The sequence below is a fragment of the Anabrus simplex genome, chromosome 2 (genome assembly GCF_040414725.1).
Source record: "Anabrus simplex isolate iqAnaSimp1 chromosome 2, ASM4041472v1, whole genome shotgun sequence".
Lineage (NCBI taxonomy): Eukaryota > Metazoa > Arthropoda > Insecta > Orthoptera > Tettigoniidae > Anabrus > Anabrus simplex.
In genome coordinates, this window is record NC_090266.1 from 608,929,853 (window position 1) to 608,947,232 (window position 17,380).

Sequence of the window (17,380 nt, forward strand, 5' to 3'; positions counted from 1 at the left end):
TATTCTTGTAACATCCATCCTTATATGGCCCTAAACACATTACCTGTAAGCATGGAGCTGAACAGAAGAGCTGGAAAATAGTGATGAAAGTACAACACTCTGCCCATTGCCCAGAAGGGCAAGTAGTGTAGAGCCCATCCTAAAAACAGCCAGCTGCATGCAGTTGCAAACTGCTTTCTAGCTTCTGTAACAGAAAATGATCAGTTTTGAGTTATTATATGGAGTGTGATGCAGAGCCAACCTAAAAAAGCCAAACTAATATTGTGATAAAAAGTACAGGAAACTAAAGTAAACACTACGTCTCTGGCATACTAAATCAAACCAACTGGATAACTCATTACTAGGGCTCAGAAGATAAGGAATGTTTATTCGAGTGTCCGAAGATAAGGCCCAACATAATACAGCATGTGTTCAGTTTGGTCATTGTAGGCTAGAAAATAATGGGTTGTCCTTTTTTTTGGGCCTTCTTTGGCGTTTTTAACTTATTGCTCCTTTTTAAGACTTTCTTTTAGGTCAAAACAGCTTCTTCTGACTACATATTTACCGTCCATTCTCAATTTGAATCATCATCAGTTCATCACCACTTAAACATCATTTCTGTAGTAAACAAATATGTATATTTGAACCATCTCTGAAAAGAGAGGAAAACATTCTTGAAAGACTGAAGCAGGTAAGACCAGACAGCAGTGAACTGCACAAAGATCACAAGTCAGATAAGGAGGTGCTGCATCATGACAATGATGTCGAGCAGAGGGTGGGGGGGCGAGGAGGTTGTCTTCAGGCATTTGTTTAATTTCAGTTTGTGGAAGAAAGTCAGACCATTAACATGCCTAAAGCGAAGCCTAGTAAAACTTCCTTTTTGTGAGAGCTTGTGTCTGAATTTGGAGCAGAGGTGGTTTCTACTGATGGAAGTATTCTTTTCTGCAAATATTGCAAGGTGAATGTTAGTGCAAAAAAGTCGTTCCACGTCCAACAAGATGCTGGGCATGAGAAACGCTTGAGAGTAGCTTCCTGAACCACAGCTTTTGTTCAAAGTGGTAGTGAATATTCTAAGTCGTCTCCGTTTTACAAAGACCTTTGCAGTGCCTTAGTTAGAGCAAGTATCCCATTAGCAAAGATAAGCAATGAATCTTTCAAAAAGTGTTTGGAGCAGTATACAAATCAGAATACTCCTGACAAGTCTACCCTCTGAAAGGAGTACATGCACCACTGCTATGAAGTGGGTTGCTCCATTACATATGTGATTTTTTATACATTAGAGGAGGACAGACCTGGGAAAATATTTCTCCTCTCAATCGGCATACTGGAGAAAGTGAATCACCAAACTATTTTCCAGGTGTTTGACAAAAGCCTCTTTCTGTTGTGGCCACAGGGAATAAAGCATGAAAATATTCTGCTTTTTCTCACTGACGTAAGGAGCTTTTGCATAGTTATGAGCAATATGGAGATCCCTCACATTCGTATGAAAACGAAACTAAGGATATTCAACTCAAATGTTAAATCTGTGTTACTGTACGGAAGTGAGACCTGGAAAGTGACCAAAGACATTACCACAAGGTTACAGACTTTCATAAATCGGTGTTTGAGGTACATTATGAGAATATGGTGGCCAAAGACCATCTCAAACAAAGACCTTTGGGAGGCCACAAGTCAAAGTCCCACACAGGAACAGCTAATGAGAAGAAAATGGAGATAGATTGAGCACACCCTGAGAAGACCACAAGAAAGTATCACAACGCAGGCATTGAGTTGTAATCCACAAGGCAGTTGCAGGCAAGGCAGACCAAAGAGTACCTGAAAGAGAACCATAGACAAGGAGATAGCTGGAGTTAACAAGACATGGAGGGAGGTGAAAGCATTGGCGGCAGATAGAACAAGCTGGAGAAATTTTGTCGAGGCCCTATGTTCCACCTGGAATTAAAGGAAATAAGTCAAGTAAGTCAAGTCTCACTGACATGGCACCATACATGGTAAAAGTAGGAAAGGCATCTGAAACATTTTACCCAAAGTTGGTTAATCGAGTGAGTGAAGAAGTACAAGAAACATTTGGATGTTGGCAAATGAGCGTCCAATACTAAGAAAGTTTTCTGGAAATCCCTGTCCAGAGCATGCCATTTTTGTGAAAATGCGTCTGACATACCTCTACCTCCAGAATCAGTTCTGACTTGGTGGGGTACTTGGTTAAGCACTTGCATGTAAAAATGCAATCATATTGACATTATTAAATCTGTAATTAACAGCTTCACCAGGGAAGATGCCGCTTCCATAGCTATGTCGCACGAGTTAATGGCTAAACCTCAGTTGAAGGTCAGTTTGGCATACATTAACAGTAATTTTTCTCATTTAGTGACAACCAAAAGTACCAACTATAGTAGCCGCACATGTTAACACACTATGGCGATGGAGCTACGCTCTGCATTCAGCAGATGCATGGGTTTGAACCCCACTGTTGACTGTCCTGAGAATGGTTTCTGTGATTTCACATTTTCACTCGCAGGCAAATGCCGGGACAGTTACAATTCATAGGCTACAGCTGATTCCTTTTACCTCCTCACCCAATTTCATTCACCATCATTCGTTTCATTTTTGCCTCAATGGAAATTGTTGTCAGGAAGTGCATCCGGCCGTAAAAGCATGCCACCTAAATTCATCCCACCTCATCCCTGACACAGTATCAAGAAATGGGACAAAGGGGTAGACAAACAAAGTGACATCCTTAAAATATTTTGAAAACCATAATGAAACCAATACTCTGAAAGGTGAGTGATGTACAACAAATTGAAACAATGGGAAGTTGAAGGTGAAATTAGAAAAGCTGTCAGCAAAGAAAATGAAACTAGTTGTTGAAAAAAAAGAAAACAAAAAAAACAGGGGTATTAAGTGGAAGATAGTGAAATATTGAAAGGAGAAAATTTGATGTGTTTTTGAAAAGGAATTTTCACCACAAGATCTCACTTGCTTCAAGTATGCACCCTTAACATCAGGTGATCTAGAGAGAAGTTTCTTGATGTTTCACAAAGTGCTGACTGAAAACCTGAGAACATGACGGAGATGACTATTGTGATATACCGCAATGCCAAATGAGGTAAGGTAACCCTAGTGTGGTTAAGCCAAATATGATTCTAGTTATACTAAATTCAATTTCTTTTTCCAGAACGTCCATTGTGGGTTCACTGAATTCATTCTAAGTGACAAAAATTGTTCATTCTAAATTCTCCAAGTACTTTTTTTAACAAACACAGAATTCCTTTTTCAAATTAGGTAAATCTAAAAAAAATATTTATTGTCTGAAAAAAAGAAGCATTTCATTTATATAGTTTTTTGCACTGTTTGTTGCATACCACCAGAATTTTATAATAATAATACATTATATTCATTAATATGTAATTAAAACTAAAATTAATTAATTTGGATCACATTTTTACATTCCCCCCCCTTTTTATAGGTCTCTTTTAGGCAATTTATGTCTTCAACTTCCAAGCCCTACTCATTACTTGGCTCAAAAGATAAAGTTATAAACATGTCTTCAATGTAAATTAAGACAAATATAAAATATAAAGCTATATCAATATAAAATCAACTGAGCATGTCAGTTAGAAGTTCCTTATTCTAAGAAATTATTTTCTTTTTTAGCTCTTTCTTTTACATTGCACCAACACAAACTGGTCTTATGGTGACTATGGGATAGGACAGGGCTAGGATTGACAAGTAAGCAACTGTGGCCTTAATTAACATACAGCCCCAACAATTGCCTTGTGTGAAGGAAGAAGACCATCTTCAGGGCTGCCCACAGTGGGATTCAAACCCATCATCTCGCAAATGCAAGCTCACCGCTACGTGTCCCAAAACCATGTAGCCACCTTGCTCATTAAAATTATTAGTAAAAGGATTATTATTGCAGAATGTGTATTCAATTTAGAGTGTTGCACAGCATAAATGACGGGGATCCCTGTTCCCTCGGCTGTTTGTCAGCCAGTGTTATTATGCATTAACCTTCTTCAAGAAGATTCCTTCTCTGTGACGCAGTGCTTTGAGAAGTTTCTTGAAGCCAAACTACCTAGTGTATCGTGTATGAATGTACTCCATAGAGCTACTTTTTTGCTAGTTGCTTTACGTCACACCGACACAGATAGGTCTTATGGCGACAATGGGATAGGAAAGGGCTAGGAGTGGGAAGGAAGCGGCCATGGCCTTAATTAAGGGACAGCCCCAGCATTTGCCTGGTGTGAAAATGGGAAATCACGGAAAATCACTTTCAGGGCTACCGACAGTGGGGTTCGAACCTACTATCTCCCGAATACTGGCCGCACTTAACTCCATAGAGCATTGTGATTGGTCAAGGCTAGCTGACTCCCTCCTGTGGTTGGATGAGCAAAGCAAAGGCTTGCAGACCAGACATGGGGGGGTGTCTCAGGTAAGTTTTGGAGAAAATATTTCTCCTCTGAGAAGCCCTTTTAAATTCAGATTATTGCAATAGCAGTCTCCATCTTCTCCTTATTTTTTTGTAACATAAAGTAATACTGAGAGGTGTTGTACCACATGACTCATCAGCTACAGTGTAGTAAAAAATAGCTAGCACGAAAGTGCTTCCTTCTGCAAAGTGAGTGAAATATGAGGTCAAATATTTAAAACCTATTTCAAACAAACAGTTGTGGAAAATACCTTCCTTAGTTAACAAAACTGATGCACATAATTGCAGCACTCCTGTTAAGCACTGTGTGACATACAAGGTTAAGTAACCAGGTCAAGTTTTGTAAATATGTATTAAAATATTTCTTCCACATTCTCACAAGAAAAAAAAAAAATAGCTAGGATATATCCTGTTTCAAGTCCTGGGACACTTTCACCAATAACTCCCCCCAAGCTGTTACTTCTGTACACATTACTATGTCACAGTTACATCATGGGGAGGATCTGGTGATGACCTTAATTAACACAGAAAGGGCATGTAACAGTATACTGAGAAAAATAGTTTGGGGGAAAATCAAGGCAGAAAATTGTGGATCAAGATAAAATAGGAATGATCAGAGCAAAGTATTCCAAATATTGCAGTTGTGTGAAAACAAAAACTGGGAACACAGGATGGTTTAAAATCTAATCATGACTGAGACAAGGCAGTGTTCTGTCACCATTGCTATTGATACTCATAATGGACATGATTCTTAAGGAAGCAAAATCAGCCTAGGAAGAAACTAAAATGAATGCAATGCTGTTTGCTGATGATATGATCTGGCAAAAGGATGAGTCTGAGGTATAGTGACAGATAGATATCATACATGGAAAGATTGAACAATAGGGAATGAAGATCAGTGCAGGAAAGAGTGAAACCTTAGTAATACTTTGGGAAGTGAAAAGACGCATATCTTAAGTGGAAAGATTGAACAATGGGGAGTAAAGGTCATTGCAGAGAAGAGAAAAACAGTGTTTAATGACCAAAGGAAGGAAGGAAGGAAGGTAGGTTTGAAATAAAAATTGGAGGCAAGGATCTCGAAGTACTAGGAGTACTTAGGCACTGAACTCACGGCAAATGCAAGACTGGATGTGGAAATCAGCACGAGAATACAAATTTGAGGTGATTTCTACCTAAGTATAATAAACCTGCTATGGAATAAAGATATAAAAATGAGGGCTAAGAAAATAATGTATGAGACATATTTCATCCTATTAATGGGGCAAATAACTGGCCTATGACAAAAAGATATGAAAACCACATCCAGGTAACTGAAATAAAGATTCTGAGGATCATGGTTCAGATGAAATGAAAGGAGAGACCTAAAAATTAGGACATAAGGAAAGCAATTGAAGTGGAGTCACTGAATGGTAAGATAGAGAGGAACAGATTGAGATGGTTTTGAGGCACGAAACAGGTGAGCAGTGAAAAGATGACAAAACACATTTTGGAACTGCCGCTGGAGGGTAAGAGAGGTTGAAGTCCAAGAACAAGATGGATGGATTTACTGAAGAACAGCCTTAGGAAAGAAAACAATGACTGGACCACAGTCCAGTGGAATGACCAACATAAGTTGAAAGGAATCGTATTAGCCTCAACCTGGAATGAGTTGGACAAGGGGATATGATGATGATGATGATGATGATGATGATGATGATGATGATGATGATATTACTATGGCAAAATAATAGAGCATCTCTAATTATATTCTGCTTAAATCTATAAAATTTTACCCCTTTGAACAACAGTTAACACACTTCCCTTCAAAAATGTGTTAGTTTGTCCTAGATGTCTCCAGCTGTGCCTTATCACCTCTCTCAATTGCTGAAATGTATCAAACTGTTCCTTTTTTACTAGCTTGATTTAATAAATCTTCACCATTCTTCAGCACTATTACTTCGAAGGTACTGTTCTCGTTTTCTATCCTGTTAACAACAGTTTTATGTGAACTAATTTATTTGAATGGTGTCAATCACTGAATGACACACCACTAGACTACTATTTGCACCTACAAGTGAGTTTAATTGCTAATCAATATTGGTATAAATGGCTGAGTCTACTCACATTACTTACCTCTAACTTGTGGCAAAACTTCATACCCACGTTGCTCCTGTATCGAATGATAGAAGTAAACCAGAAAGAATACACCCAAGAATACTAAATTTGCCCACCAAATCACAGGATTTCCTAGCAAGTATACACGGTAGCTATTTCCAGAGAAGAACTGACCCTAAAACAAAGCACAGTATGAAGCACATTAAAATAGTACAAATCAATTCACTCAATACATTTACATGTATTAAAACGTAAAACTACTGTATATATTTTCAAGATTTTTTCACAACTTATCAATTTTCATCCAATAATTATGTTTTCAGAATTACTTATAAATTATTATAAAATGACAATATACATGATTTATTCTTGATATTTCTACAATCTGTTAAAAAAATGATAAACTGAAAAGACTATCATGTCTGCCATTTAGTGTTAAGAAACTTTTAATTAAAACAAAATTAAATCCATCAAAAGCTGTTATAACCAGAATTCACATTCATAAAATATATCTTTTTAACCATGGTTTAGGTCAGATCAGGTCAAATTTTATTCCCCGAATGATATGAAATAATACACATTTGTAAACTCAGAGAAAAAAGAAATGCCATCTCTGTACAGGCCACGAAGGCCCGAGAAGACTGGAATATAAAGGCTTCCACTACCCATAACCACAGCACTAAGTGGGATACAGTAGTTAGGTCTATGCCCAGCTGCCTTTGCCCCCAGGACTTAACTGGTACTCATTTCTGGTATAGGTTGAATAAACCTCAGGGCTTCCCTAAAAGTGGAAATCTCGTTTCTAATTTTTTTCTACTTTCCAGCAAGGAATAAAACCCACATCCTACTGGATGACAAAGCACACCTTTACCACCTTGGTTATGCAGACCCGAAACTCGGAGAAGACATTTTCTTTATTAGCAACACATAAAACCAAAACCAAAACAAACCCCATGCCACAACAGCCTCAAAGGGCCATAGCCTACCAAGCGACCATTGCTCAGTCTGAAGGCCTGCAGATTACGAGGTGTTGTGTGGTTGGCGACGAATCCTCTCGGCCGTTTTTCTTGGCTTTCTAGACTGGGGCTACTATCTCACTGTCAGATAGCTCCTCAATATTGTAATAACATATGCTGAGTGGACCTCGAACCAGCCCGCAGATAAAGATAAAAATTCCTGGTCTGGCTGGGAATCGAACCGGGGCTTCCAGGCAAGAGGCAGCCATGCTACCCTTACACAGCAGGACCGGCATTTTCAATACATACTATCTATATTTCAGTTAAACACAGTTTTACATAGGAAGTAGATTCTTATAATAGAATTTATTTACTTTATTGTACATACATACATACATACATACATACATACATACATACATACATACATACATACATACATACATACATACATACATACATACATACATGGATTGTTCAACTGAAACATAGACAGAGCTAGCAATGCTGTAAATAACTAGTGGGACAGCCAAGAGATGACAGCACTGTATGATGTGTATTAGTAGTAACAGCTCAGAATATGGTCAGTCTGAGACACGTGTCCCCCGAGTAGAGGAAAATATTGAAGCAGCATTTGTGTTTAATGGTTCTGTTGAATCTAATACAATGTGGCATTATTTCCTTGTGCAAAGAAGGTGCTTTGGCCAGGAAGAATGTTATGAGCTGTGCTTGTGCTCCACGGCAACGAACGTCTATGCAGTGGTGACGTAACAGCCATTTGGCGCTGTTTTTGCTGGGGTCATGTATCCTGCACCTTACAGCCTAGATCTCTCCCCTAGTGACTATCATGTATTTGCTCCACTGAAGAAGGAAGGCCCTAAAAAGTAAGTGTTTCACCACCAATCAAGCGGTTCATGATCATGTGGAACAGTAGTCCAACCAGCATCCTTCATTACATAGGGTATAAAGAAACTTGTTCAGTGTTGAGACAAGTACCTGAATGGTAGGAGTAATTTTCTGCAGACTCTCTTGAAATCTCATCAGCATGTTGTTATTGTTATAAGCGTAAGTTTCCAGACACCATTCTCAATTTTAACAGATATAGACAAAAAACCACATCCCTACTCATTTTCATTATAAACTGACAAGTCTTGCAGTATTCAGTTTGCAGGACTCTGTGAATAAGTTATGTTTCACCACAAAACTCTAAACGAAGCTAGAACTAAACTATGAAATAAACAATTATCACCTTAATCTCCCTCTAATTCTCTTACTGCTGACAGTTGAAATGACTTTATTCTTGAAGATCTAGTCATGCAATGAAAGATATGAACATGACTAGAATCTTATTAGAAAAATGCTGTTCCAAAGGTAAAGTTGTGAAGCACTGAAAGTGCAATTTTACAGTATGGGCAAAAAAAAGTAATTTAATTGCATTAAATATCAGGTTTTATTACAATTCAGTTGAAACCAATACAAGGTAAACTATCTTTTTGACTTAAGTCTCTGAATCCAATACATATTCCACTTAAAATGAGTTAATAATAATAATAATAATAATAATAATAATAATAATAATAATAATAATAATAATAATAATAATAATAATAATAATAATAATAATAATAATAATAATAATAATAATAATAATAATAATAATAATAATAATAATAATAATAATAATAATAATAATAATAATAATAATAATAATAATAATAATAATAATAATAATAATAATAATAATAATAATAATAATAATAATAATAATAATAATAATAATAATAATAATAATAATAATAATAATAATAATAATAATAGCAGCAGCAGCTTTACTGTTAACCAACACATTAACACAATAACTGTTAATACAAGTATTAAAAAAAGTGTGACATGAAAGGTCATACAACTATAGTGGGAAAAACAATCACTGGTCACTGTTAGAGTTTTCACACATCAGGTACAGGTAAGACAGCACAGGCATAAGAAGATGACAGTAAATTGCATAGAAGTCATGATAATTTATTGGAATGAGCAAATCTATGCATAATTTGATCAGATCCTTTTTCATTGCAAAAGAAATGTTGAATCCGGTGGAGTATGGATGTAAAAACTGTGACTGCAAGATGGTCCCTTTTCCTCACAAGTGTCAGTTCTTGAAAATCACAAGCTGTGTAGTCAGTTTTTATGAAGACTGCATTTGTTTTGTATTTTCAATACTGTAGTCAAACTGCATTATGGAAATTTGCTTTTTCTCTTGCATTTGAGAAATTAATGCCACTGAAAATATTCCTTCATGCCACTGAAGTCGTCTTCAAAGTTGCTGTGGGAAGTGTCGACACTTCATATGATCACGGATTTGTGTGAGCAGGTCTCATCTATCCCATCCATCTGAGTATAAATAGAGATAGCTTTTGATTTCTCTTCAATTTTGGAATGAGTGGAATCACTGTCCATTTAACTGTGGTCAGGTTCAAGAAATGCATGGTCGAACAGCTGTATGGTTGGATGATTTCTTACAACATGACGACACATGCTAGCAAAACTGGTATTTTTCTGTTGCCCAGCACAGCTATCAGGCAACATGTTGTATTCCACTTCTGGCCATCAAGTATTTGTAGATGGTAGTGGAGATTTCTATACTTTCCCATTTTTCCTCTGTCTCATCCCAAGTAAAACAGTTTATGTCTCGATTTCCCAGAGTGTACACGGTAGGCTTGTAGATAGCAACTTTTCTAACATAGAAAAAGGGCCCAGTCACTCTTTTGGAAGTGCTGAGAACTGCTTGAAAAATCAAAGCTGAATGAGATAATTTTTGGCAGCTTCCTTGTCTTCATTCCTGTGTAAAATAGCTGCTTCTTTGCATTGAAAATGCTTCAAGTAAGGAGTATCATCATAATTTTAGCCTGTCTCAGATAATATTTCTTTGTGTGCCACACATCGCTTGCACAAGTCTTTGGTTTATGGAAGCGTAATGTGTATTCTCAAAAAATCTGCCAGTACTTTTCCGTTCCAACTGTTTTTTTTCTAGCTTTTTCGCATTTTGACTTGTACATCTTGTACATAGTTGATATACTGAGCAAAGAGTATAACTATTTGTACTCTGATGCCTTGCAGCAGTAATGTGACTCCATGGATGGGAAGGACCAAATATGTTTTTAAATGAGCTGTTCATCATCATTCTTGAGTTTTTGAGGATGTGTCTTTCTAGTTTTTTATCCTTTTGAAAACCCCTGATGGTGAAAGTTGGTTCAATGCACCTCTTACAAGGCCTTCAGTTATATTCAATGTTGCTAGGAAGAATTCCCTACAAACAATTTTAATTTTGCCATTGCAAAGAAGAGTATAAACTTTAGTGCTCTTCATTCTTGTGGGTCGTCCGACTCGTTGGCTGAATGGTCAGCGTACTGGCCTTTGGTTCAGAGGGCCCCGAGTTCAATTCCCGGCCGGGTCGGGGATTTTAACCTCTATTGGTTAATTCCAGTAGATCGGGGGCTGGGTGTTTGTGCTGTCCCCAACATCTCTGCAACTCATACACCACACATAACACTATCCTCCACCACAATAACACGCAGTTACCTACACATGGCAGATGCCGCCCACCCTCATCGGAGGGTTTGCCTTACTAGGGCTCCACTTGGCTTGAAATAGCCACACGAAATTATTATTCTTGTGGGTCCACCAGTAGTCTTCTTTGCTGCTGTATTAATTCTGATTTCTTCAAAACAAACTGACACAGTTGTTCCAGATTTTCTAACTCATGGAATTCTTTGTGAATCTGCTCTCTTTTCTCGCACAGAAAAATTGCAGAACATTAGTGATTCAGATGGTTTATACATGATTGCTTTATTGGTCTAGCAGGTACAATTTTTCTCTTAAACGTTAAACATTCTTTCCCTTGAGCCTTTTCATTTGCTCTGTATTTTATTTCCACTTATTGGGGTCAGAAATTTGGTTTTTCTTTGCTGGCAAATGTTCTGCTGAAGAAGGTATATTTTTGTTATGAGTGCTTGTATTGCTGCAGTTACCAGTTCTGGAGGATTGTTCTGTAAGGAAATCATTTTCTTCTACGCTAGTTAAAAGGTGACAATTAGTTTGAAGATACTGGACATTCATCGTCACAGTGATCACATCACCATTCTTCAGTTTTTGAGGATGTGTCTTTCTACCATTTTTATCCGTTTTCAACTCCCCAGATGGTGAAAGTTGGTTGAATACTCTGTACAAGGCCTTCAGTTATATTCAATGTTTCCAGAAAGAATTCCCTACAAACAACTTTATTTTTGCCATCATAAATAAGAGTATAACATTTATTATAACTTCACTTCTTAGATGGTTCAACAGCTGATGCAAGTGTGCCAAGACATAATGTATTAATATAAACTAAATATTGATAACTCTTAAAAAATCATGTTTTATTATTACCTTTCACAACTACTGCAGAGGTACACAATTTCAAATGATGTAAGAATTAATAATGTAATTGTTGCTTATGAAGTTATGAACCAAAATAAACAAATGGATTCCTTATGAATTCACTGTGTTTTCAGCGCAGAACAACAAATATAAATAGAACACTTGTTCTAATCAGTGCACAATATGTGAATTGGATGTCTTCCCTAATTAGAAAAAAGAAAAAACTACTGTCATGTTGCACATTACTATGAACCTGCTTGAATTAAAATGTATCTGAAAATAGTATGTTTGCAACTCGACTGCGGTCATTCAATGTAACTCAGCTAATGCTTCTGTGGTAAAGATGCGAAAATGACTATTAATAAATTTACTATGGTTGAAGTTTTTGCCTTCACAGTTTTGTAAAACTGTTCTAGGTAGTTCCAGGTAATGTTATTTTTATAAACTTTTGTAAGTTTACCATAGTGTGCCTTGATTAGTAAAAATGAATATAATATTATAAATCAAATTTCCCCCTAAGATGCAGATTTGCAACTTTACCATTGGAACAATGATGTAATAAACAGAAAGACAGGTCATTGTGGGAAAATGGAGTAATAGAAAGAGGAACGAGAACAATATGAAAGCACAAAGTGATATGAACGGTTGCTGTATCTTCATACAATGGCATGTTAACATTGAGCTTCCATCACCAAACCTAGTTCTTCAATTCCACAGCTTTGAGGGTAGACTTTGAGGGGCCATCTTGATATTTCCCTCATCAAGATTGAAGATCATCTGCACTGAAGCCTGCCCTTCTGATGAACCTGGGAAGCAGAGATATCCTTAGCAGGGGCTGAGAAGAAATGGATGTAGAAGACAGCAGTGTATAAAGAAGTGAGGATTGTCCTCGTCCTTTTTGTGTTTTTATGTTTGTCCTTATCTCCTCTTACTGCTGCACCCTCTTCCCACACTGACTTGTCACTGGTTTATCCTATATTATGTTTCTATCTTTTCATGTATGACTCAATTTGTCATTTGTATGTTCCTTTCCATCATTTATTCTTGGAGATGTCAAATTTTATATCACACTTACAGAACTTCTTTTCAAGTTTCAAAATATCAGACTTCATGTTTTTAACATAGTCTGTTATGAATAAGTCATTAGCATAAGCTAAATTGTTGACTAAATTTCCACTCAACTGAACCCTATTCTGCCTCAAGGGGCAATTGTTTCTTCTCATTACTTAGATAATGTCCTACTTCCTAAGTGAAAATTCCTAGTTTTTATTCCTTTCTTCAGCAACCACTTTCCTACCTATTCTTTTTACTTCTGTGCACCACCTCCTCTCTCTCTCTTTCCTAGCGTTTATCCTGACATATGAAGTTCGCTGTTTTGCTATGTCTTTTCCATTTCGGTCTGTTGCTAACATCTTCAGGTTTTAAACACAATGCACATGTCGGACTGGATGTTACTGGTCCACCACTTGAACGGTCTTCCACATGGTCGTACATCACTCAGGTGTAACTGGAGAGCTTTTCTTTACATCTGAATAGTCCAGCCTTCAAAATACGTGACTATACCAGTGGAGATGAGCTACCTTTACTTTACGACATAGGAGTCATACCAGATCTCTGTTGGATGTCCACATTTCTCATGAGGTCACAACGAGTCAGTTCAAGAGTCCATTGCATCTTTATCTCCATGTTATGAAGAGCCTCCTCATGTTTTTTTGTAATTGGGGGACATTCTGCCCCATACATGCCTGTTGGGCATATCATGGTGCTGTAACTATTGTTTTTAGATGCTGAGGCATCTTTTTATTGCAGAGGACCCTGGTAACTTGTTTCCACTTGAGTCAAGCTGTGTTTACCCTTGCCCGGGTATCAGAAGTGGCATCACAGTTTGAGGTGAAAATGCATGGTCTTCTTCAGGTCATGATCATTAATTCTGATAGTACCATTGGTTTGTGGGGGCCACATGCTAGGTATTCAGTCTTCTGGATGTTGAGGCGCAGTACATTCTCAGCCAGTCTATCTGTCCAAGTTTGCACCTGGTGTTGGAGTTTGAGGCGTGCTTCTTGGGCAAGTACTGAGTCATCCACGTAGAGTAGGGTCCAGGGGTATGGTGTCTATGTATCAGCTGTTGCTGTATCCATGCAGAGGACAAATAATATTGATGATAGAGCTGAGCCCTGATGTACAACTACAGTGATATCAAAAGGCGGAGAAATTCTGGTTGGACTTCAGACCACACTAGCGATATTGTGATATAGAGGTTGTACCCAGCTTACATAGATTTCTGGAATGCCATGACAGTGAAAAGCTTGCCAAATAAGATTGTGTGGGACTCAGTCGAATGCTTTTCCCAGGTGCAGAAATGAGGTGTGTCGCATGGATATCATCAGTGGTGCTGCAGCCATTAGTGAATCCTCACTGGTTGGATGTTACGTTGATAATGTTTCTGAGCCTGCTATCCAGCACTTGCTTGGAGTCGGACAGAGCGATAAGCCGAGCAGTCGCTCACATCTCCTTTAAACTTTCAAATTGGAACTTTCATTCTAGTTATCCATGTGTGAGGAAGTTTGTTCTCGTGGATGAGCTGGTTGAAGAGTGTAGCCAAGAATTCTTAAGCAGGTTTTCCAAGCATTTTCCATATTTCTGTTGGTATGTCATCTGGACCAGTCACTTTTCCATCCTTCATCTTCTTGATGACAGTCATTACTTCCTCAGCTGTAATTAAGAGCACAGGTCCGAAGGTGGGAGCAGGACTTGCAATTGATGGATGTGTAAATACTTTGTTGCTGATATCAGCAAAGAAATCTGACCATTGTTGGAGGATAGCTGATTAGTCATGGAGTGGTTTGTCGTTGGCTCTCTTGATATGCATTACATATCTGAAGACCTCGGCTGAACAGTTACAAGATTTAGGAAGGCAATATACATTGTTTTCTGCTGCTGGTGTGTCAAGCTGGTTGTACAGAACTTTGCAATAATGGTCTTTTGCAACAGCCTCTGCTCTTTTTACTGCTAATTTCAGTACTCAGTATCAGTGAACATCAGCATCAAGCCGTATATTCCACCAAACCTTCAAGGCTAACTGTTTCTCCTTAATTACTCATTGGATTTCATCATATATCTGTTTGTCACTGTATTTTTGCCCAGTTATATTTTTTTTTTCCAGAGTTATTGTAGCTGCCTGAAGTATCTGTTTCACAGCATCCTTCCAGATATCTTTTACTGATTGGAAAGGTTTCACTGTGAGGTTGGTTAAGGCTGTCAGCAGTGTATTTTACTGAACATTCATTCTCCACCATCTGATTCACTCTGGTCCAGTTTTAGGTGTTTTAGGTTGCTTGACATTTTTCAGAATATCAAGAACAAGCAGTCAGTGTTTGGGGGGTGATGCAATTTGGTGTCTGTCACCAGATTCAAATTTTGTTGTCGAACCATCTACTAATTGATCTGTGTAACATGAACTCCACTGCTATAGGTATTAGCCTTATCTTGAATTATGTGCTGGTCACAATCATACCACGAGCCTCTGCACAATCAAGTATGTGATAAGCATCATCATTTCGCATGCCAAGTCCATACCCGTTGTGCTGAGACTTGAAACATCAATTTATATTTCCCCCAAGGATAATAGCTCTAATAGGCAGCATTGCTATAACAGAGGAAAAAACTAGTAGTTAAGAAAAGATGACAGAGAGAGAAGAGATCCCCTTTGTAAGGGTTATGAATAAATTTCAATATTTTCTCATTGACATATTTCATAAATATTCACATTAACAGAACCAAAAAATGTTTAAGGCAACTTTTGTGAATAACATTTTTGGCAATGATATCCATGCACATTTGTTAACTTTATTTGCTATTAAGTTGAAAGCACAAAGAAGAATGAAAATCATGGTCGGGTTTAAGGGGTTATATTATTCAGCCCAAAACCAAAGATAAAAAAACCAAATGCTTGCCCATATAACGTTCTGGCTGAATATTTACCCTGAAATTGATAGGCCACTGCCAAGGTCTCGATGTCACTTCTCCTTCTTTAGGCTTCAATCCAGCATTTCCTTGCAACATTACAGCATGGGACTCCACAAATCTTTCAAAGAAACTTGGAGCATACACCTCAAAACTCACATTTGGTACTAGAGAAGTAAGACAACAAATGTTACATCATTATCTAAAATATAATACGACACATGTAAAATATGTCACTAACCAATTTATAGAAAAAAGGAGAAATAAGGATGAGCTGCTTACATCAGCTCTCTACATACATTACATACTGAAACTATTACACGTATTGAATTAGTATTCCAAGATGTATTTCATAATACTGCACAACTGTACAGGGAATAAAGGGCACGGAGGTTTTGAAGCAGCGACAGCAAGGCACCAGGACAAGGGAAAGCGTCTGAAGCCAAGGGGTGCAGCCAAAAGGAAATTCCCCTTAACCCTTAACTATTGACGTACATTTTCAGTGACATCAACATGGACGTGAGGTCACTGAGACCGCATGAACATTAATTTGACTACGGAAGGGACGGTTAATGAGATAAATTGCTAGCTGCTTTTATTTGAATAATTACACTTTATTGAACCCAAAACCACAAAAATATTTTCCATTTGTTAATTTGTATAACCCTCATACCTTCAGATTGCAGTCGCAGCAATTTTCGTTATCAGAATACACTGTTCCATTTAATCACACACATATCCTTTACACTATCAACAAAAATTGACCCTAACTTGGGTATTAAAGGTGTTTGATAACCACTGCACTGAAAATTAACGACACATTAGACTGATCTCTTGTTGGGGTGGAAATTGCAAGCACTGAACTTGGCCCTCAATGTTACTCTCACTCAACACATTCGAAGCAGATCTTCCTTGTACACTCCAAGCATACTGGTTTTTCACATCTATAGCACTTGTAATATGTTTTTCTCTTCTTTGCTGGTGGGCACAGACGACAAGTTATCCGTTTTTCAAGCTTCTCCTCGGAAATGTTGATACGCTCCGCAGGGATGCTCAAAATTCTAGAGATAGCGCCTCGAATATCTCTTGGGATCGTGGGATTTGATAATCTTCTTATCATGTGTGGCCTAGCGAGTTGAGCAGCAAGTTCTTTCAGAAAATGTTGCCTGTTCATTTGGATGCTCTCGCGATAGGACTGATGCAAGATATTCGCATTCACAGCTGCAATATCGACGATACGGAAGAAGACTGCCATCAGCCACATTCTTGTTCTTCTACCTGTGCAGTAGTTGGCCGACATCTGATCCAAAGTATCTACTCCAGACTTCGTAGAATTATAAAACTGAATCATCTCTTCCTTCCCCGTATCCGCATCAGTTGCTTTCCCATGGTGCATAGAGGATACTAACAAAACAGCTTTGTTTCTTTTCGGAACGTGTGAGAGAAGAGTTATGTCTTTCGTGAAGCCATACACAGAGGAACCGAACTTTCTCTGCTTGGAAGGCAAGAAGTTAGTTGGAATTTCCTTCTTGTTCTTTCTTAC

At 37.8% G+C, this 17,380-nt stretch overlaps 1 protein-coding gene across 3 annotated transcripts in view; it reads right to left on the reverse strand.

Annotated features, from left to right (window-relative positions):
- tw (Protein O-mannosyl-transferase 2) overlaps positions 1-17,380 on the reverse strand; it is a 213,547-nt gene that overhangs the window by 25,427 nt on the left and 170,740 nt on the right. For all 3 annotated transcript variants that reach the window (XM_067139237.2, XM_067139238.2, XM_068225826.1), the window contains 3 exons: positions 15,856-16,004; positions 6,524-6,680; positions 44-184 (listed from right to left, as the gene is read on the reverse strand). In XM_067139237.2, coding sequence (XP_066995338.2) covers positions 44-184; positions 6,524-6,680; positions 15,856-16,004 — 447 coding nt within the window. The remainder of the gene's footprint in view (positions 1-43; positions 185-6,523; positions 6,681-15,855; positions 16,005-17,380) is intronic.